This window comes from Chroicocephalus ridibundus, chromosome 9 (genome assembly GCF_963924245.1).
Source record: "Chroicocephalus ridibundus chromosome 9, bChrRid1.1, whole genome shotgun sequence".
NCBI lineage: Eukaryota > Metazoa > Chordata > Aves > Charadriiformes > Laridae > Chroicocephalus > Chroicocephalus ridibundus.
In genome coordinates, this window is record NC_086292.1 from 39,737,753 (window position 1) to 39,760,403 (window position 22,651).

The 22,651-nt window shown below is 40.3% G+C and overlaps 1 protein-coding gene across 8 annotated transcripts in view; it reads left to right on the forward strand.

Annotated features, from left to right (window-relative positions):
* ADAMTSL3 (ADAMTS like 3) overlaps positions 1 to 22,651 on the forward strand; it is a 188,306-nt gene that overhangs the window by 99,127 nt on the left and 66,528 nt on the right. For 7 of the 8 annotated variants that reach the window (XR_010072614.1, XM_063347175.1, XM_063347173.1 and 4 more), the window contains exons 7-8: positions 9,411 to 9,537; positions 19,370 to 19,444. Coding sequence is in view for 7 of the 8 variants with exons in the window: in XM_063347175.1 (XP_063203245.1) it covers positions 9,411 to 9,537; positions 19,370 to 19,444 (202 nt within the window). In the remaining variant the exon portion in view is untranslated. The remainder of the gene's footprint in view (positions 1 to 9,410; positions 9,538 to 19,369; positions 19,445 to 22,651) is intronic. The other variant, XM_063347176.1, reaches the window with a different exon arrangement.

Below are 22,651 nucleotides of genomic sequence, written 5' to 3' on the forward strand. Positions count from 1 at the left end.
TTAAAAAGCACCTTTCTTTTTTTTCCCAACAATGGACATTTACAATCTTTTTTTAATATTTAAAAATAAGAAACAAATGTCCACATTAACTTTTCCTCCTTTTTTCACCTTCAAAGCTCAAGTAACTTATTCATAGGAAGAACTGATTTTGAGGTAGCTCTGTGTTAAGTCTTTATACTGAACCTGGCATTCCTTCCTGGGTACCATCGATTAGCAAACACGTGGAGTAAAGTACACTTTGGAGCACGGAGGAATCCCCGTGTAGAGAGACCTGTACTCTGCCTATGTATTACTGCAGGCACCAGAGGTAGGCTGGACCTTATCCAGAGAGACTATGGGAGAAGAAGATCCAACAAAACTTTCTGGCTCTCAGAGCTACAAATGAAAATCTTCATATGACCGCATACATGTGACATATGTCATAAAACTGAGCAGAGCAGGGAGCTCCAGCTGCAATTCAGCTGGGAAATGTTGGTGGCTCTCCAGAAGTCCCACTGAAGGATGGGGCCATGCTGAGCACGGGTTACCACATCCTACGCAACCTGCCAGCATCACCCTCCATAGCCTCAGTGGGTTGGTTTCCTCGCCCGACGGAGGCTCTCGGACTGCCCAAGCCAGCAGATCACGCAGCCGCCCTCCAAGGGCTCCCCTTGCACCACTTCTAATGTCATTGTCCACCTAGGTAGAGTGGTTCCCTTGTGATGGCGTTGCTGGCAACTCAGAGGCGTGCTTTTACTGCATCTCACATGCTGAAAAGGTCTTTTGGAATCACTTGTTTTTATTTTGCAGCTGCCCGCTGCTGCTAGAAACTGATGTCTCTCTTCAGATCTTGTCTTACTCTCCTTCCTACTGTTTCTTATGGAAAAATACTCCCTATAGGGATTGCTTACTGTCTAAGTTTATCCCTTCTTGTCAGATAAGTAGTGGATTTTTTCTGATCTCCAGTTTCTTATCTATATTTCTTTTTTCCTAAGTGATTCTCTCTGCCAAGTTTTGTTTTGGTTTAGTGAGCTTTGTGGAGCTGTGATTTTACTTCCCAGCCTAGCAAGGTCCTAAAGCATGTGAGCAGTGACAGTAGAAAAACTCGCCATTTGGGAGTTGTCTTGAACTAGAGCCTTAGTAACCTTCAAATCCCCCAGTGCCAACTTTGCCCTCATATGGCGAGGCAGACTTGGCTGGACCCAGCCAGACAAGCAGCAAAGGAATCCAATTCCATATATTGATTTCTTTTTTGAAAGCATTCTCACAAGCAAGAAGCCCGGTGGGAGGTTGTGTCCTGTCCTCTGAATGTGTGTATGGGTGTTTTGTAAAATGGAGACCTTGTGGGAAAGGGTACTTCCTCCCTGCTGGGTGGTCTTATAATCTCTTAGCTGCTCTAGCATGTGACAGATCCTGTAGTAAGAGTTAAATGTTTTGGAAATGCTTTGTTTTATTTGACGGAAGTGGATTTACAGAATTGCGGAACACCCTTTAGCCTCTTGCCTTCACATATAAAATGTTTGCAGAAATATGTGGAAACTCTTTTTAGGAGCCTTTTAGTATGCAATGAATTTTATGCACTATGTTTTTTATCTTCTGGGTTTTTTATTGCTTTACATTCTTTTCCTCTGCATGGATGGCTGGGGAATTCGAACATCATGGTGCGTCTCCTCCTGCCTGTCATTCTGACTTATTTTACGCCTCTGTTCTGAGGTTTGCATTTTGGCACACTTTGCCTTTACTCCCTGCTTTCTCATCTATGAACGACTGAAAATCCTTACTCAGAGGAGATTTTCTTACTCCCACCACCACTAATACCCGTTCAGCTTGGCAACTGGGATTGCCGCTTCGCTTGCTGTGAAGTGATGGGCTGGGACGTTCGCTGTCAGTCACAGTGCCTGCTCACGGTCCCTGAAGGGGCTGTGTTCTGTTCATTAACATATGCTGGAGCCCGTGTCGGCTTGTCTGGGCTCCTACTGACCTGCGCTGCCTTAATTGCAGCCATGTGAGAACCTCTGTCATAATCAGGCCTTCGTTAGGCTGAGCTTAGACATAAGTGAAGAGTTATGAGACAGGACCATCCGAGGACAAAATCACGTCTGGGACCAAGTTAAGTCTTCAATGAGGATAAACCAGATTTTGAAAGTGGTGCTTGAAAGCTAGTATTCCGCGCTACTTTTAAAGGCATTACAAAACAAAAAAAAAAGGCAGTGACTTTCTTAATTGGAAGGATATTCTGGTATCTCGTCCCTCTGCTTGTCAGAATCAATTACTTGTAGATGATGAGCATGGGAAAGAGGCAGTGGGAGGTTTTTTCTTTATATTCTCTCCAGGGGCATATTTTATCTCTGTAGAAATAAAGTGCAAGCTGAAGTTATCACAAATCAAAGGATGTGAGTGGAGATTGCAAAGTAAATGAATAGATGGGCTTTGAATGACAGCAGGGTTTTACAGCAGGGCAAATATACGTGCAAAATATTGCCTAAGACAGAGCAGGATTTTCACATGACAGGTTTTATACTCATGTTTTTATTACCATAAATTCCCATAGCCATATTTAAAATTAATTATTTGTTGAGTGGACACAAACATTCCTAGCATCTGCCTGTACTGTGATTCTGTGCAGAGACAAGTAGAGCGGGAGAGAATGCAGCAAATAGCTGACACTGATGCAGTAAGATCTGTGTACTGCGATAGCGTATGCAACGGTGCAGTAAAATACAGCCTGCATTTCTCCGAGCTTGGGATTTTGTGCTGTGTCTGTATTTGTAGAAATAGAAATCCTTTTTCTCTCACCGAGTCCCTGAGGATTTTAATTTTCCCTTTTGAGAGCGATTCTAATGAACTGCAACAGAGATGTATCTTTTTGAGCATTTTTTCCTATTTTCTTCTTTTACTAGTAAATGTTGAAATAGAACATGTGGCCTTTCTTAGTCAAGTCACCAGACTTGGAGGAGATATTATTGCCAGAAATAATTCTAAGGTTATCTTGGATTTTGTGCAATGCTGATAACCTTTAAAACTATGTAGATGATTTCGTTCCATTTTTATCTTAGTTCTGATCTCTTGTAAGGCTGAAATAAATAGTTTGGTTATAATAAACCAAGTACTGCCATGCTGAGGACAGGGCTGTCACATCACTTCACTGGATCTGTTTGGTGTAATAGTCTACTTTCATTCTGTATTTTTCACATTTTGACAAATTTCATAGGCAGCGAAAATCCAATTGCCCCTAGTCCGTATAGTCTTTGCCACCATTCAGCAGATCAGTGGTCCAACCAATACAGGATTCCCTTAACGAGATACTACTATAACAGATCTGTTGCTAGCCAATTTTAAAACACGAACTACTGGGCAATGTGTACTGGGATAACTACAGGCTGTTCAGCCCTTGCGGGAAAGGGTCTTCTCTACAGTAACTTTATCACATTCTTTTGAAGAAGCCTAATTACCATCTCCGTTTCTCCATTCTGCAGTGCAGTTCCTTGCTCAGCAGAAATGTTAATATTACTTTTACATTTTAAGCACATTGGGCACTTCCCCTTAAATGATTTCCTGGGTTTTCTGCTTTTGCAGAATTTCACTAAATGCCTTCTATATGTTTGTGTTAAGCAGTCTATTTCATGAGTGCACATGGGCGTGCAACCTTTGAAATAGCCAGGCCAACGAAAGCACACGAGTGCGAATGTACTCAGAATAGCTGTCACCTGGTTTCCCCCGAGCACTGTGGGCTTTGCCCAGCAGCTCTGGAAGGATGGTAATTATGTCACATTGAGAAGTGTTTGAATTGATTTTCTCTTTTTATTTTATTAAACCCAATCACCTTAATTAAAGGGCATCACTCCCTGACACTGAGCTGCCAGTCCCTCAAGTGAACATAGAACACTGAAAAACATAACTTAACTTACCGTTTTAATGGAATCGCTGATAAATGAGAGTCTATACCAATCAAAAATTTATTAGTCAAAGTAGAAAATGATGTAGTATTTAACGCATACATCGCTGAATGTTTAAATGGTCTGTCTGCTAAAAAGCTTAGTCTAAGACACACAGTAGGTAGAGAAAGAATGGCACTAGTGCAACTTCAGTATTAATGTTTCATAGAATTTATGTATCTGTCACAAATAAAAACAGCAGTGATTTATTCTTTTGTGGCCACTTCTATTAGGAGAACTCAGTATTTTTGTTTTTTCTGGCTGTACCTGCATCTCTGGCTCCAGAGGGCCGTAGAAGGGGGGTAGCCCTTTCTAAAGAGAAATATTGTATATAATTATATACGTTGCCGCATATAATTTCATGCTTTTGATAGTAATAATGGCATGTAACACTTAAATGGTGCTTGTTATGCACAGATCTGTGGTTTTATTCATGTTTCCCTTAAGTATTCTTCTTTGGTAGAGCGTAGGTGTATCTTCGGGTTCTTTATTTGAAGCATATCATCCTGAGTCGTTAGCATCCCAGAAACATTTTTTATAATTGAGATGTAATATTTTTATACTTGATAACTCACCTCTGTGGAATGTGTTCTACAAAAAAAAGGTGTCGTGCCTGTTTTGAAAGAGAGTGCCTGCAACTGGAGGTGAGCGGTCAGTTGAGGGAATAACAAAGTTAAGGAGGTCTAAAGCAATGGTCTAACAAGCAAAAGTTGAAATTTCAAATCCTGATCCTGCATGGGGCTCTGCATTGGCAATTCTAGTCCTTGCTTGTATTTATGTTGATTAAAAGAAGACTCTGAAGGGGGTTTGGGATTTGCCGGGTTTTTCACTGTAGTGCTTTTTTTGCCGTACTGGAATCTTAGTTAAAAATCTGTCACCTTGCAGTCCTGTCTGTTTTCTCATCACAGTTAATTATAAACATCTCGTTGAGAAAGGAAGATCTGTGAATTTAACAGACCACGCTTTGACCTTCGCAAATTGACATTAACATGCTATATTAATTTCTTGGTTTAAGTCTAATTCCTCAGCTGAAACCCTACTAAGCAAGTAATAGCTAGAGAAACAGCTGTGGGAGCTTCTGAGTGATTTTTGGATTCGTATTTGCAAAAATATTTGTAACGGTCCATAGTCACCTCTAACATATCAGCAGCAATTTCATTTTTCTCTTTCATCTGTATTACTATGTTTTATACCCTGACCTTTTGCTCTTCCTTTGCCTTTCTGAACTTCCATGAACTATTCTAAGCATGCTACGAAATATTTAACACCCTTCAGTATTGTCTTTCACAATAGCACTGGCATACTGACATTGAGTTTAGACGTTTGTTGAAGCAGATGAGCTTTACTGTTCGCTGCTTAATCAGATGCTTTCTATCCCAGCAGCTTGTGAGAAACCAGTAGTATTTGTTGTCATGTTTCTGTTTTTTTTCTTTGGAAGAACACAGCCAAATAACATATTCAGGTTCTGTCCTAAAATACTCATGGGTCACACACATATTTCTGAAAATAATCCTGCCATATCCAAATTCATAGATACCCCATCATGGCTGATTTATTAAATGCACAAAGTACCCGTTTCCTCAACACTCTTTTTATATTAAATTTCCGCTTATCGTTCATTTTGTTATGCATTGTTCAATATTCTCCCTGCTGTCTGAGGAGCTCACAACCTAGTCCTTACAATACTTGTATCATTTTTTTTGAATGATGGTATTTATGATTGCAGACTTCTTAACTTGACAGGGTCCCAATCCTTCCATTACACAGTTCATATTATCACTTGTGCAACCTGCGTTAAAATCACCTAATATAATTATTTCTGACTATGCCCTAAAAGCCTGCAGATGTTTTCCCAACCTGCCTGTAATATTTATAGCTGATCCCTTTGCTCTGTAAACAGCGAGCAATGTGGGGTAGATTAACGCTAACAAACGCCTTCATCGTGAAAATCATCAGAGCTCTTTGGCTTGCTGAGGTGCTGCGTGAGCTGAGGAAGGCCCCTGCCGTATATCATTTTCTTGTCCCTGTTGCAGCTTTGCTTGCAAATACACGTGTGCTCTCTTCAAAACGTTCCATCAAACGCTGTGTTTTTCTAATAGTTATTGGCTGAAATATGAATACCTTGAATTGATAATGTTTGGTGTCAAAATACCCACGTGTGTTTAAGGCCTGATTTCCAAAGCTGTGCCTTACAGCTCCCTGTTATTTGGTGAGATCGGTGGCTGTCCAGCTTCTCTGAGAAATACTGCTTCCTATCAAGGCTTTACAAACAGCTAAAAAAGGCTAACTCTAGACACTCAGGTTTGAAATACACCCCACCCTAGCGTTCCCTCATTAAGATCCCAGGGTAGTAACACTTGTTCAATTAGCTCTAAATTTGAGGCTTGTCACAATTAAAATCCGCAGAATTTTGGGGTGCTTCATGTTAAACAAAATCTGAATGTCTGTGCTCACTTCGGGCCTAAATGGTGATACTAATTTGAGTTGTTTTCTAAATTGTGTTCCAGGATATAGTTGCTCGATACTTATATTCATAACAGTTGATATAAACGTAACCTCGGGAGGAAGCCCTCAGAGGGTAAATGCATCCAGCGGAACACACCACCTTTGCTGGCAGGGGACCCGTAAAGCTTTTCCCACATCCAGGTCCCTTGCAGCTAGCACTCCTGTTTTATTTCTGTGGCATTTGCGTATTATTAAAAAGCAAGCAATAATACTATACGAAACAGTCCTCTCAAGTATGTTGCTGTGCTGGTTATCTTTTTTTCTTACGTTCCATGTTGGACACAATAGTGCCTTGTGTTTGCACAGTTGTATAATTTTTGTTACATGCAACGAGAGTTTGTTTGCATAGTGACTGCGTGCAATAGCTCGGTATGCATGTTTATTACTGTCATGTTGGGCTTTAATGGGCTGGTCTTGCAAATACTCTGCTTGCTCAATACCCTTCTCCCACTAAAGGCTTGCAGGATCTGTAGCCTACAAATCTACAACAGCTTAAACTAGTAAAAATGGCAGTTCCTCACACAGCTTAATTTTTCCTTTGAGAATTAATTGATGAGTGAATAAACGGATTCTTAATATTTAGAAAATAAGATTACGCTACGAAATGGAAATGTGTTTGTGAGATCTGGGGAGAGATTACGCTTGCAGTAGTTCTGTGCTAGTAGAATCTTTGTGTGACTAAGAACAAGAGAAGCAGTGGAGAGCAATAAATACTTTAAAAGTCTACCCAAGAGAAAGATGGACTCTCCCAACTACTGGTATGGTCCCCATCATTCCCCCGTTGAATGTTTCAGAATCTTTAGGAGATTTATTCTTGCAACATCCCTGTGAGGTGGGGAATTGCAGTTACACCCCGTTCAACAGGCTGGAATTGAAAAGCACAGGAAGTTTTCAAAAGTCAAGAAGGAACTCTGTTGTGGAGCTGGGAATGGAAAGAGAGTTGTCAAGTCTAAGGCCAAGGTGTCGAGCATTTTACTATTATACGCCTTGAAATTCTAGCTGCTTTCTGATTCACAGAGTGGCCCAGTCAGTTTCTCGTTCTGAAATGGTGGTGTTTTCGTTCATTTCTCAATGCTAATTGGTGATAATTTTTTTTCCTTTTGTTATTTTCCGCATGTCAGTGATGAACTCAGAGCTAACGTTATAAACCATCTTCAGGTGAAAATATTTTAATCTTTAATCCAATCCTGAATTATCATATAATTATATTACTGCATAGCTTCTGTATAGTAAATAAGCACCTGTTCTGAGATGGTCTGATTTCACACATGTTTATTAATTTGCTTCATTTTTTACAACTGATTATTTTTTTTTAGCATCACTTAACAGTAACATTAAATCATTTCAGTTAAGCTGCTTATTTCTTTTTAAAATGAATTCTTTGCTGGGCTACACAGGGTGAAGGTCTCCTTCAGTTGCAGGAATAAAATAATTTCCTGCTGTTAATGCAGATCTCTATGGTAAATCTGAACCCTTCAGTAAGGAGATGCTCTCAGTGCAGGATGTCTCTCAACTGAAGGTACCATAAACTGTCATCCATAATGGCCGCCTCTTACAAGAATGCAGGATGAAGGGAATTGGGAAAATAAGGGGAGGGAGTGGGAGCTGGGGCTGCTTTGATGTCTTTTCTATGGACACATGAAACTTCGAGATTGCATTTCCCCGTGTTTGGCAGCGGATGTGCGTGATTTGTGCAGTTTGTGTCTGCTAACTCCGAGACTGGAAGACCCAACCCTGCCTCTCATGTGCAGACTCAATCCTCACCTCTCCAAGGGGATCGTGTGTCAGTTTTGGCATAGCGCAGATGCAGTGGATCTTGGCAGCTAAGACTGCCCCTTCCAAGCATTTTTATATAGGAAGAGAAGCGTGCTGGCCAATTTCAGAATTCTAGCGCTGTTTTTTAACCGTGAACGTCCAGAGTGCTTTCTATCCATTTGTCAGTTTGGAGTTTGGTTAAATGTATATGTCCATGATGAATTAGCTGCACTTCTCCGGGATGTGTGGATATAAGAGGTGTATAGGCTGACTTGAGAAGACTTGAAGCTCCAGATTAGCTTTTTAACACGTTGCTCAGGATTTGGCACTCCCTGCAAATTTAATCTACAAAATGGTGAAGGGTAAGATAGGTGAGACTAAATACTTATCTCCCTTTCAGGAAGAAGGTGCTTTTAGTCAATGTTGTCTATTCTTCTTTGTCGTCCTATTCTCACTCCCATGCTTCTTGTAGGGTGACTGATATGAAGAAAAAGGAAAACCCAGAAAAATGTTTTCATTATAGTTTGGAGAGTTTTCAACTGACGGTTTTTCAAAAACTTTGCTTTGGGAATTTTTGGCAGTGTTTAAATTTGGGTGTTTTTATAATAATCATTGGAAAGTTTTATAGATTGTGTCTCATATTCAGAAACAAAAAAATAAATCAAAAGGTGAGATCTTGAATAATCCAAGTTTTTTAAAACATGGTTAGCAAATGTATATGTGATTGACATTGATGTAAATGGCGAACAGGAGATCTACAGGAATTCCAGTTAAATTTTGAACGGCCAAGACATTAGATTATGAGCACTGCCCACAGCTGCTTGTCTGTGAAGCTGAAGTCTGAGTGCCCTTTAAATGTTTAACTTGGGTTATTTCCTTGCATTAATCCTTTCTCAGACATAATTAAACAGGTGATGAAAAACAAATTGTAAATAACATAGTTGTCCCTTGTGTTGGAAAGAATAACGCTCAATGGTATTCATTCACATAAGTAGTGGGAAACTGATTCATGTGTTTTCTATGCTTGAATAGCTTAATATATCAGTTGTTGTGGTTCATCATTAAAATCATGGAAATGACAGTGTGCTTTTAAAATCCTAAATAGCAAGATATGCTTTGATAGAATGAGGCCAGCTCATAAAATCAAAAGGATAACATAATAAATAAAATTCCAGAAACCTGAGCACGTCTACTACAGCTTTGCCCTCCTTCTGACTGTGGTGTTGATGTTGGCAGGCAGTAGGCTGTGATCGACAACTTGGGAGCAATGCCAAGGAAGACAACTGTGGAATCTGTGCAGGAGATGGTTCAACGTGCAGGCTTGTGAGGGGACAAGCTAAGGCACATGTCTCACCAGAAAAAAGTAGGTTGCAAATTGATCCTATGATAATTTATCCTTGACTATGTTTTCTGCTTGTATAATAACATACATATTGCAGAGTATTGACCTTTTCACTATATACTTGTTTGCAGCTTTCAAAAGCTACTTATTCTAAAGTCTGTGCTAGATTAGTCTACTGAAATTCCATGAGGGATACCACACATTAGGGTATAGCTAGGAAAGAATTTGAGATATGCATTTTTTTTTATAGACCTACTCAATTCATTCTATCAGGAATAACCATCAAGATGCACATCTTATTTTAGAGGGTATCCTCATGTTGCAATATATGTGATGCTGCAGCAATGTTTTTAAATCATGGAAACATCTTATAGGTGGTTTTATGGAAATTGTGGCCCGTGATTGAAAGTGCCTGGTTTTCAACTTAACTTTGCTTTTCGTTTTTAAGTGTCTAAAGACAGCTGAACTTCAGAGGCAAGCTAACTACTTGTATGGTACAAAATGCAAAAGGTGAAAGGGAATAATACTTTCTTCTCTTTTTGCACGTGTTTGGCTCAAATTCTGCTATTCTTTCTCAAAATAATTAGCATCTTACTGCGAATAACTCTGTAAGGCTTAGTAGTATTGAAAATATGAGAGAGGAGGGGTGTCAGAACTAGACCCTTTACTGGAGTCTGAGAGCCTGGCTGTGTTGATATCCAGGCAAGGTTTGTCAATAGAGGCTCGCCTCTGACAATTGAGCTTTCCACCCTCACAGATGATGCTCCCTGTAATCTCGCAGCGTATGTCCCACGTGTTTATCATGTGAGATACTTGCCTCACATGTATTTTTTTCTGTTTCTGAAGTCACAATGTGCATCTGTCACAGGGAGATGGAGCCTTTGGGGTTTGTTACCTTCCTGCAGAGCCACAAGATGCAAAGGTGATGATCTGGTGCTCTTAGAGTCAATGCTCAACATTCAAATGCAAGCAGGTATTTTTTTTAAATGGATGAAGCACCTGCCTTTGACAGCTGCATATGTTTTAGTACTGTTGTTGTTCAGCCTGCAAATATTTCACTCGAGCCCTGACTTTGAAAGAGCTGTTGTATGTTGAATCATGCTTAATTCTCATTGCAGTGCATACAGATATTTCCAGGGGGTTTTTCAATGCCACTGCTTGCAATATGCTTCAATGTGTATGTAACTTGAAGTGAAATGTATGTTATCTTAATGCTTGTTACCTTACAGCGTGATTATTTGTACTGATCTACAAGGTTTCACGTTAGGCTATATTACACTGTGCAGGTGCATCATTTCTTTAATTCAATACATATGTATAACAAAGGTAATCGAAATCAAAAAGTAGAATATTTTTGTGGCAGCATCTTTTAAAGTCAAAGAACAATTTTGCACAGGTTTAAGAGCCTTTTCTTTATGAACCAGATGGGCTATCAGTGTCAGCCTTTGCCTTGTGTTTACCAGAGGCCTTTTTCATGGATGGGAGAATGTAGTCCAGCAATTTATAAAGTTTTTCATCCTGAAACACTGAGAAAACGTCTTGAATGTTTGTAATGAGCTGAAAAAGCTTTTTCACGGAGGGCCCCTTTTTATTCACTTTGTCCTATCAAATACTCAGAGGTTCTGGTCAGCACAGAGCAAGCACATGTGAAGCAGTAAAGACTGGATAATATTTTTGTAGTATTACCAAGTTGTATTTGTTTCATGTGGGTATATATAGATATAGCTATATAAGGCTATATGTACAGGATAGTTCTTCCCCTTTCTGATGTGGAGGTCAGCTGGAACAGAAAGGAATTGCATTGTCTATTCTAGTTTTACAGCAACAGAGATTCTTCTGGAGAAGGGCTATTCCAGGGGACCCTCTTGCTAGTTCCAAGGCAACCCAAACTGAACTTGTTGGACTGGCAAATCTGATTGGGTAGTTCATGATAAGTGAAATAAAAAGATTCACATTTACTTGCTGCTTAGTATGTAAGTACAATAAAGACAAAGTGGTAAAAGGGATCTGGTTTTGAAACTGTTATTTTGCGACAGAAAATTTTAATTTCACTTGTGGTATTCTCACACAGGTAAGAACTAACTACAGCTGACATCACTTGGTGGAAGGTCTCTTCTATTGCCTTGACCAGGTTAGAACCATAGAATCATAGAATGGTTCGGGTTGGAAGGGACCTTAAAGATCATCTAGTTCCAACCCCCCTGCCCTTGGCAGGGACACCTCCCACTAGACCCGGCTGCTCCAAGCCCCATCCAGCCTGGCCCTGAACACCTCCAGGGATGAGGCATCCACAGCTTCCCTAGGCAACCTGTCCCAGTGTCTCACCACCCCCACAGTAAAGAATTTCTGTGCAGTCAGCGCACATTGCCAGCTTGTATTGAGCTTCTCAACCAACACCCCCAAGTCCCTCTCCTCATGGCTGCTCTCAGTCCATTCTCTGCCCAGCCTCTGTGCTTTGGATTACCCTGGCCCATGTACAGGATTTGCCTTGTTGAACTTCATGAGGTTTGCACAGAGCCATCTCTCTAGCCTGTCCAGGTACCTCTGGATGGCATCCCTTCCCTTAGGGACGTCAACCGCTCCACACAGCGTGGTGTCATTGGCATAGTTGTTGAGGGTGCACTCGATCTGTCTGTGTCACCAACAAAGATGTTAAACAGCAGCAGTCCCAATACTGACCCCCGAGGAATGCCACTCGTCACTGGTGTCCACTTGGACATTGAGCCATTGGCCACAACTCTTTGAGTTTGAACATCCAGCCAATTCCTTATCCACTGAGTGGTCCGTCTGTCAAATCCATGTCTCTCCAATTTAGAGGCAAGGATGTTGTGTGGGACAGTGTCAAATGCTTTGCACAAGTCCATGTAGATGATGTCAGTTGTTTATGAAGTATACCCATGGTTCATTGTTTTCTCTGTCATAATTCAGCGGCTCTTGAGGAGTTTTTTAAAATTTAAGACTATTCTGGGGAAAGATGTCAGTTATGTCAAGTTTTGGGTTTATCTTACATTACAGTAGGCTAGCTTATATGAATAAATGGCCATTCATGTAAGCAAAACAGTACACGTGCTACTAAAATCAGAAATTTTGGTGATTTTCTTGGTATCGTGGTAGCGCCAAAATCTTTTTTGGGTTAAGTTGTTCAAACTATGGAAGCAGTTCTGAATAATCATCCTCTGTGTGAAGGAAATATGGAAATAAAGTCATGTTTTCTTTCTGCTAATGTATGAGTGAAGGGAGACACAGTATCTTCCAAACAGTCGTTTGGAAGTTTTCAGAGCTAGTGTTGAGAAGTAAAATATCGACACATGACAGACATGTATTTAAGAGGGAGCTTGTAAGGTTGTGAGCAGGATGTAAATTTTATTGTGCAATGAGGCAAATTAAAGAATTGGAAGGAAAGCAAGAGCCAAAGATTATTTTATGACAAAAAAGGAGACATAAGGGAAAATAAAAATGCCTAGTTATCTTGGTCCTTATTTTAAAAAGAGAAGTTTAGGCATTGATAGTAAATGATTTCTCATAAAGGACTCACTTTGTTTTATTATCTTTTTTTATATGTTTTCACATAAAATGAATGTCTTTGATCAGAAAGCTAAACAGCACTGAAAGAAAACTTACTGTTTTGCAAATATGAAATGAACTGTCATTTCAAAAGTTCTTTATTTTTTCCACTAACACTTAATTGCCTTTGAAAGACAAAGTTAGAATTCTGCCAGCAAGCCAGATTCTAACATTCTGGTAAAATGATTAAAGATTTGACTAATGATATTCAAACAAAAAGTGTAATAGGTTGTAAAATGTACCGTCCCATTGGGAAATGAGATATCATGGGCCTGATGTTTCTAGTACTATATGCATGGAACTCCCATTAACTCCACGGCACTTTGTGCGCATGGAAAAATTGTAGGATTGGGCCCTGATGTCTGCTTTCTGCACCATTATTGGCAAGGAATGGTAGGAAAGTGTTCTGGTTCTGATACCAAGGAAGAAGAAAAGATGCTGGTTCTGACATTAACAAGGAGTGAAGTTGAAGGCACAGACTTGTCCTAATCTGGTTTTATTTGATTCCCAAACTGTTTGATACTTGCAAGTTTTATCTTTCTTAACTTTTTGCTAAAAGCTTCATACAAATGTTTCAATGTCGATTGCTTTCTAACTGTTTTAATGTCGTCTTGCCATGCGTCTTATTTCCTATGACACTTGTGTAATTTACCATTGGTCATTTATTGTCACTTGTTTGTATGTCATCTTCCCCAAATGCACTTAACCTAAAACCTGCTTTCACTTTGGTCATTTATCTAAAGTGAGGCCTTCTGCAAGGCTCCCTGTTCAGTATCATCAGCTGACTTAATTTTGTGACAGCGTGCTGCCTTGCAGCTTTTTCCCTCTTTGAAATCAATATGCATGGAGCTAGTAACCCCCATTGTCAGGGTTGCCTGATACTTCACTTTATATGAATCATTTTTTGCCAAAATTCAACAGTTGGGTCAGAAACTTTCCATGCCAGGTGCTGAATGTTTTGGAGAAAATTCAGCCAAAACAACTCAGCATGTTCCAAGGACACAGAAGAGAAAAACATGTTGTTTCCCACTGTCAAAACATTCCTGAAACCTTTCTTTAATATGTCTTAACATCCCCCATTGTTGGACTTGATCACAGATCAGGGATTTGAAATTTGGCAGGCACTGGTCTTCTGGTCATGGACAAGTCTTTTTGCAATATCTGTGAACATCAACACATACTTTACTACAACCCTTCAAAAAAACCCCAAAGAACAGAAACCTTTTCCTTCAGGCGCTGTAGGGGCTTTTTGGATGTTAACAGCTGACGCTTCTGAAAACTTGTCCTTTTAAGTGTGCTGTAGCTTGTTACACATCCTAGCTGCAAACAGGTAATATGTCCTTAGAATAAACATGTTGCTCTTCCAGAACTAACCTATTAAAAAGTCTCTTTGAGTTTGCTTTTGCTTTCTGCTTTGCTGTCGTGTAGAATGGCTACCATGGGATGAACTCTATGATACCTTCTACCTCACAATCTGGCATTACAGAAGAGATTTTGTGGAGAGCTTCTGACTCTCCTGAGCTTCAGACTTATGACTGAGGGTGATGAGATTCCATGAGGAGAGGGAAAGACAAAACGAGACTAGCTGAACAGAAAATTTGTCAGTATGTTCATACCGTGAAGGAAAGACAGATATGAGATGATGGGAGGAGGGCCTAGGACTGGATGTACAGATACAACGGGTCAATGGAAACGAGGAAGAGCGGAAGACTGAGATTAGATAAGGAATCTGGGGTGGGAAATGGAGTCAGAAACACTCAGAGAGGAAGGGGGAAAATCAACTGTATGTAGAGCCAGAAGAGGGAATTGGGACTGGTTTGGCAGGAAAACTGTGTGTGGGGAGGGATAGAATGCCAATACATTAGCGTTTCAGTTTGGATAAGGAGTATGTTTTTTGAAGCAAATTTCATCATGGTCCTAACGTACTGCTCATCAGTTCACATCATAGAGTGGTCTTGGAGAGCATAAACTGGATTTTTTTTGCATTAAGTTAAACCAGAAGATGTGCCCCAGAAAAAACCCGTAATGTTCTCCAACAGCTACGAAATCAGACTAGAGTCAGTTCAACGTGAAGCACCTGCAATGTGTATAGCGTGGATGCTGGGTCTTCAGCAGCAACTATTTCAATCTACAGATCCATTTACTTTGGTTGGTTTCCTTGGGGCTGTTATAGGTAGTATGAAGCCTCCTTCTTTACTTTCCTGATCTCTCTTGTCTTACTCAGAGAAATTGCTGTGTAAGAACATTGGGTATTTTGTTATTTATTTTGCACAGCATTTCCTTGAGGGCTGTTTTCTTGATGGACTGCTTACTGTGTGTCTTTGTACATTTTCTCCAGTGCATACAAATTTTAGAAGAGGTGTCCGGAAGTGGAAAGAAGTACGTAACTAAAATGAGTTGAGGCCACCCTGTCTGTCTCAAAAGCAGGTTACCACACCGTAGAAATACTTAGTCAACTATTCAAAGTAGTGGCACTCTCAGATGATGAAGCAGACTCCAGTCATAAGACCTGTAGACAGAGGGATGGATGTACAGAGGAGTGGGAGAGTGTGTGGCTGGAGAGGGAAGGACTCAAGGACAGAAAGGACATGCCCATACAGAATTTGCGATGTGACTTTTGCGGTCAAGATATGTAACTGCTGCTTTCAGTAGCACATACCTATCTAGTTCAGGTGTCTCCTAAGGAGTACGTATTTGGCTTTGCACAAATTCTTGTCATTAGGCAGGTCAGCACATCACCCAGCACCAACGTCTTCTGAAATGATGCCTAATGTGAGAGCGGATGAGGGAAGGTGCTGCAGTAAGACTCCAAAAATTTTAAGCTTTTTAGTTCCCTTGTGCTGGTAGTTGTTCCTGGACTATTGTTCTTTGTATTTTGAGAGCACGTAGGCCTTCATACAGAACTGGAGGACCAGTAGGTAAGTGCTGAGCAAATACATGGAAAGAAACAGTTTTTATAGGCCTGAAATAAACCTTCTGCCCTACTGTAAGAGGAGAGAGGGAAAAATCCCAATTGGCCCATATGTGAAACAGTAAATGGGTCCACCATGGCCCACATGGAAAAATAAATAAAACCTGCTGAATTGGATTGAGCTCAGGAATGTGGCTCCTTTATTTTGATCCTGGGGATTAGCTCCCAGTCTTACCATAGCAGGGAGTCTGATCTTGCTCTCATGGAAATCCAAAATCTAAATCCACATTAACACCATAGAAACAGGATCAAACCTTGCCATCTAAAGTAAGTGCAATCCAGGAGCTTAACCGGCAAGCACTGTGTGTAGTGTGTGCACACACATCGGCTGAGAGAGTCCCTGGGCAGGAGCTGAAAGCCCATTTCAAGCAGGTGCTGGAGAAAGATGATGACCCACGTGCCCTTGAGAATCCCTACAGCAGAAACACTGTTAGAACAGAAAGACAATATCTAACCTGTTTCTCAGTTTTTAAGGTGAGCTTTATGACTCTCAAATCAGATTTTACAGTCTAGTGTTTCTGCATGTTCCAGATGGTTTGGGGCTTATTTGTTTTCATCTTTAGACAAAGGTCAGCAATTAACTTTCAAAAATACGTAAATAGTACGGGGGGGGGGGAAGATAATTAGAAATTCTAAATGTAGATTTCAGGGTAGTAATTTCCCCTTACGTTTTCATAAGAGTTCACTGCTTTTAACAATGTGGATCCTACTGATTTAATGGGAAATGTACAGCATAACCATTTTTACATGGGCTTACAGGGGCCTTGTGTTCCTTTAAGAATATGAATTATCTCCTTCAACTGAGAACCAGAGACCTTTGGAATATATAGTTTTGGAGGCAGACCTGGACAATCGTTACTACTCTTTCGTAGGAAGTTAAAGCTGTCCTCAGGAGAAGGTGGAGTCCCTTAGGTCAGCTCTGTCCCATTTTCTTCCAGTTCCCCATCTCTGTTCAGAATTCCAAAAATCTCACTTTTAGTTTTTCCTGTAACTTACTTCACGTCATAGAAAGACTGCCCTAGGTCATAATTATCTCAGTCAGGTTACAAGAATCTCCTGCTGTCAGACTTCTTGACAGGTCTGTGGGGCTGCAGAGGTTGAACATTGCTGTGGCGGTGAACTTAGTCATCTCCTCTAATGCAAATAAAATACTTTCTGGTAATATTGTCTCCACCGCAGAGAAACACCAAATTTAGCACCCCCATGAGACTTTTGGACCGTATCAGAGAGTGCTTCGGTGAGGGTGGAATGTCTGTAGTACAGCTAAAGGAATGTGAAGCATCCTGAAAAGGGATCAACAAGGCCTGCCGAGGCGAGCGGAGCTTGCTGCAAGGAGGTGGAGGAAGCACAGCAGAACGACCCGGGTTGTTCTCAGGAGGAGCAGTCCTACACATCTCTGCACATCTGCAAATCTGGGCCTCGTCCCTTCAGCGCAGAGTGCCCTTGGTTCCACTTCAAAACAGCAGTTGCCTGTATTCAGGACTGGTCGTAATCAGACTCTTATTTGAGGTTTTGTGCGGTAACTGCTGGTTGGTTGTCAAGACGGGATACGATTCCTCACCAAGTAGGGACAGATGGGCCCCTCAAACCTGCTTTCTCTCAAATGCTGTAGAGCACATATGAATTCAGTAGTTATTTCCTTACTTTAAAGATATACACATCCACTACCTTCTGACTATCTTTAGCAATTCGCCTGATGAAAAACCAAGATGCAAAAAGATATTAAGTGGTTCGGTAGTTAATGTTTTTTCCAGGGCTCCTTAACTGTATTATTGTTCTTACTGTAGTATTTTGCACTCTGGTGGAATACCCAAGTATGAAATTAATAAAGATCATATTTTATTACGTCCAAAATAAATTGTTATATTTAAATGACCTTCCTAGAAATTGGCGATATAAAAACTGTAACGTAAGAAGGTGTTTATTTCAGAAAAAATAATTGCTGTATTTGCTTGAAGTATCCTGAACATTTGGCAGGATTTCATACTTATGCTAAGGGGATGTAAACCAGAAGCCGATAATTTAGCATCTACTGTAAAAGGGTCCGGTTTAAAGTGGAAAGAAACATTCTTCAACTATTTTTTCGTTAAAACTAAGCTCAAATATTCTTCCTCTAAATGTTGTATGAGTAATTCAGGAGCCAGCGTATCACTGACCTTCAACCGATGTTACTTTTTGAATTTGACATTACTTTTTTTTTAATTTTGCAAATTTTTGAATTAAAAAATTTGTAATTTTTGAATTACCCAGGCCCCGAGATGTACATTAATACCATCGCTGAACAGAGCCCCCTCTGCAGGGTGTACCTGCGATGGGCCCACGTTTGCCGGTCCTGCCTCAAGGAGGATTTGTGGTTGGGCTGTGATAGAAATGGGAGACAGCACGTTAATGCTTTGTTGCTTGGACGCTTCTCTCGTCCTTTTGTGGCTATCCCTGCCGTGCACTGTGCATACCCTCTTCTGAGACCCTGCTCTTGTTGGCGTGAAAGGCTCTGGTCTATTGATTTGACTGTTAACTCAGTTTGCTTGGGCAAATCACGGATTTCCTACATTTGAAATGGAAAGTAATAACTTTCTGCCTTTGTAAAATGCACTGAAGTAAGTGTGCTGTACATTTATATACGAAGAGGCCATTCAGGCAGCCAAAAGCTGTTTTGTATTGACATGTCCTATTCAGGGCTGGTTTGGTTTAAAACCAGGGCTGGTTAATTTTAAACTGAGGCTCTTACTGGAAGGAATGATCTTATATGGTAAGTTAGATGCAGACACTCTGTTATAACATACACATTATAGCTAATATATGTTTGCTCTTAACTGGTCTGTAATTGGTTAAGGGTTAGTGTTAAGTAGATGATTTATTTCCTGTAAGTCCTGCCACTTATTAAAGTTGTGACCTGCAGCAGGAAATGAGGTGTGGGCAAAATGAGACTGAACAGCTGCAGATTTTTGCAAGGGGGAAGTACTGCTTAGCAGATTCCTTATGTCAATTCAATGATTAGGAAATAAAACTGGGACAACAGAGTGTAAATATGTTCCTAATACACTACTGACATTTCAGTTGTTTTTGTTAATAGCAAATAATTTTCCAATAGCAAGAAAGATTTACAAGTCCATTCGTAGGTCCTAATAGTTGCGTAGCATAGCAAACCGACTCAGTATACTGTACTTAATAAAATAACATATGATTATTTTTAATAGAAAAATTGTGAAACCTGTTAAATATTTTCTTAGACACGTTTGACAGTTTTCAGTCTAGTTGTGTGATGTGCAAATTCCCTGATGCGAGATAACTTCTAACGCAGTTCTTTAATTTTCCTAGGGGAAGAAACCGTGATTGCTGTACCACATGGGAGTCGCAGTGTGAGAATTACCCTAAAAGGACCAGCACACCTTGGTATGACTGAGCTGTTTTATGTATTTATTCGTAGGCAGAAGATAAAAACAGGAGCTTGTATCTGAACTCATACAGACTTTGGGAATATGGGTACGATCATGACCTTGATTCCTCTTCCCATCTTTAATATCCAGCCTGGAGGTAGTCCTACAGAGCACTGGAAGTCCACTTGGTAAAAAGAAATAGTATACATACTGGTGGTTTCTAAATTTATTTAAACCAAGTAGTTCTTAGATAAGACGTCTAAAATACAGTACACCCTTAAACTACATGCAAAAGACTATGTCAAATTTACTTTCAAAGGGTTATCTGTGGGATCGATAGCACTTGTATAGCCCAGAGCCAGATTTCTGTTGAAGAGTCTGCGATAGTGTAAATGGTCCAGTTGAAGTTACACTCGGTCAGCAAGCAGAGTTACACCAAAAGTAATCTAGGTAGAAATGAGGTAAGGTAAACAAAATACATAAAAGAAACTACACAAGTCCTGTTTCCTTGTAATACTTTTGGTCATTACATACCATCTATGAGAAACAGCTTGCTATTCTGTTAGACGTTTGTTTCCTAATATTTTCTATATAAGGCTGACAGTAGTATCTGTGATAACTTCTTTACCCATAAGGCTGCTTTACACAAAGAACTAATAATTTCAATGATAAGTGCTGCTGCTGTAACAAACAAAGAAATAAACCATTCATTTAACATTTTGAACAATTTTTTGTTAGTAACAGTGGAAGACTTAGCCTGAATCATAGAGATAAAAAGGATGACTGCTGCTCTGAGATATGTAAATAGAAGACAGAAATGCATTTGATTTGAAAATTGCTCACCTATTTGTTTGCTTTGAAGAACGTATTGTTATTTTCTTCTGAAGAAAAAGTTGGATAAGACTTCTACTACTTTAGAGTAGCTCCAGAATGACACTAGCTTCTAGATAGAACGCTGATATCAACCATGTACAAAGCAGAACTTATATCGAAATAAATAATATTCATGTAAAACTGTTGCAAGGGATGTATGGAGTGATCCTGATCAGTTAAGGTTAGGACTCTTGGTCTTTCTTAAGTAGTTCTGCAGAAGGAAGTTGTTGTTTCAGCTTCGTATGAGGAAAGAGTACTAGATTCAGTGGCTCCTGGGGGATTTCTGGAAAGCTCCTGAGGAATGCAGCAGCAACTCGGTAACTAAGTACAGAGCGCTCCTGGCTTCCTACCCAGGGTGGTTCTGTAAAGAAGCTGTGGCTTGGCATCACCTTTGTTAGCTAGCTGGACGAGAATTGTGAAATGTTCCTTTAACCACTTCCCCCAGCACATCTGTTTGCAAATCTGTGAGGATTTAGACATTTGTTACCTAAAATATTCAAAATGACAGAGGTGAAAAACAAGTGAGAGCTGTTGTGGGGAGGAGGATGGAAATTGCTTCTGGCTTCACAGCCAGATTTTCAAGAACCGATGTTCCAGGGGATGTGCTTTGGGACAATCTGCTTGTTCGCCTTTCTGACTGTGAATGTATATTTGTGGGTGTTTGCCGCTTAACAGAAAATATCAAGTGATCTTTGGTCTGCAACTTCATTGACTTCTCTGTGGGTGTGCTGATATAATTAAAGGCAGAATTTAAAAAAATAATCACCTATAATTACAGGCCCCATTTGTCAGGGACTTTCTACCTGGCTTGTGAGGAGTGGAATTTAACAGGTGGAGCAGGGACTACTTATTGTAGAATTTTATACTGCCTCCTGTTGCCAGTATATATTTGCTCTTCAAGTAAAGTCAGCAGCAAGAGCGAACGCTTGAAGAGCACTACGGAGCGTTCTGGCGCTTTTCCCTTTATCTTGTGTTCTTCTGCGCTTCGTCCCGGGGTTTGTGATCTGCCCTTGTTCCAGGGAAACACAGCTGCTGGATTAATCAAAAATGGAACTGCGGTTGGAGATGCAGCGCATAACAGATTTGAAACAAATAAATGCTCTGAACATTGTTTTACAATCAGCAGCTTAGTGTTTTAGGAAAGACTATATTTCTTTGTAGCTGTTGAGAATAAGCGTTTTGTTTGTTTGTATGGACAGTTTAAGACAAGCGACAGATTCTTCGGAAAGCAAAGGTGTTACTTTGGGTTTTTTACAAACAGGTCCCTCTTCTGTGTCTGCTTGGATTTTGTGAACGATTCGGTAGGAAATAACCAAATAATTAGTACAAAAATGGTTGTGAATAAAACGTTTCATTGTCTTGGTTTTGTTTTTTATTTGGACTATATTATGGCTTTTCTAGCAGTTGTTTGAAGAGCATTAGAATCAAAAGAAAGAGTGAAAGTTCCCTGAAATTAATCCTCCAGCAGAAGAAACAGGAAAACCAGAAGCTAATATTTTCACAAGTGGCTAATGCTAGATAACTGAGTTCATGAACTTAGGGAGGTTAAACTTTACTAAAAGGAACTGAATATTTTTTTTCCCCTTTGGTCAATTTCTCCTCCGCTTGCCGTGCTTTGCATTACTTGACAGCGCTAAGCCATACGTCCATGCGCTGCTTTGTCTTTTGATAGATGCTAAGAGGAAGGCAATGTTGCTTGCGTTTTGAAAAGAAAGCGTGTTTTATTTTGGGCCCCTGTGTTGTGCTGTCTACAAATGAATCACGTGGAAAAGAAAGTGCTTTTGGGTAACAACATGATTTGCTCCTTCCTGCACTGGGAGTAGGAGCTATTTCCCGGGGAACTCTTCCATGCACCTTCCTACGCAGGGAGGTACCTGCAGCGGGTTCCCAATGCCACGTTGCCCTATTCCTGCCTGCCACTGAGAGTGTGGCAGGCTTTTGTGGTGGATCTTCCATCCACAGCTGAGCAAGACGTTTCCATGGGGAAAACAATCTTTTTACCAAGGTAAGGGAAGTAACACAGAGACAGTTGTAGGTCTTTGACACCAGTAATTATCTTGTTAGGCACAGAAAGAAAGAGGTGAGCACTCAAGAGGATTCCCTGTCCTTATGCCTCTGCACGTCAGGAGTCCTAAAGACCCTTCAAGGAAATGTTTCCCTAGCTTAGGATAGGGAAGCTTACTCCTGAAGTCAAACTTCCCACCTCTCCAGGATTACAGGACCCTGCAGAACGAATAAATGTTTGGTGAATTCTTTTCTAAACCTTGTCTGTAAGCCAGTTGGTGAAACCTTTGTTCCCAGGTACTGCTCTGAAATCAATAACATAGGGATTTTGCGGGGAACTGCTCCT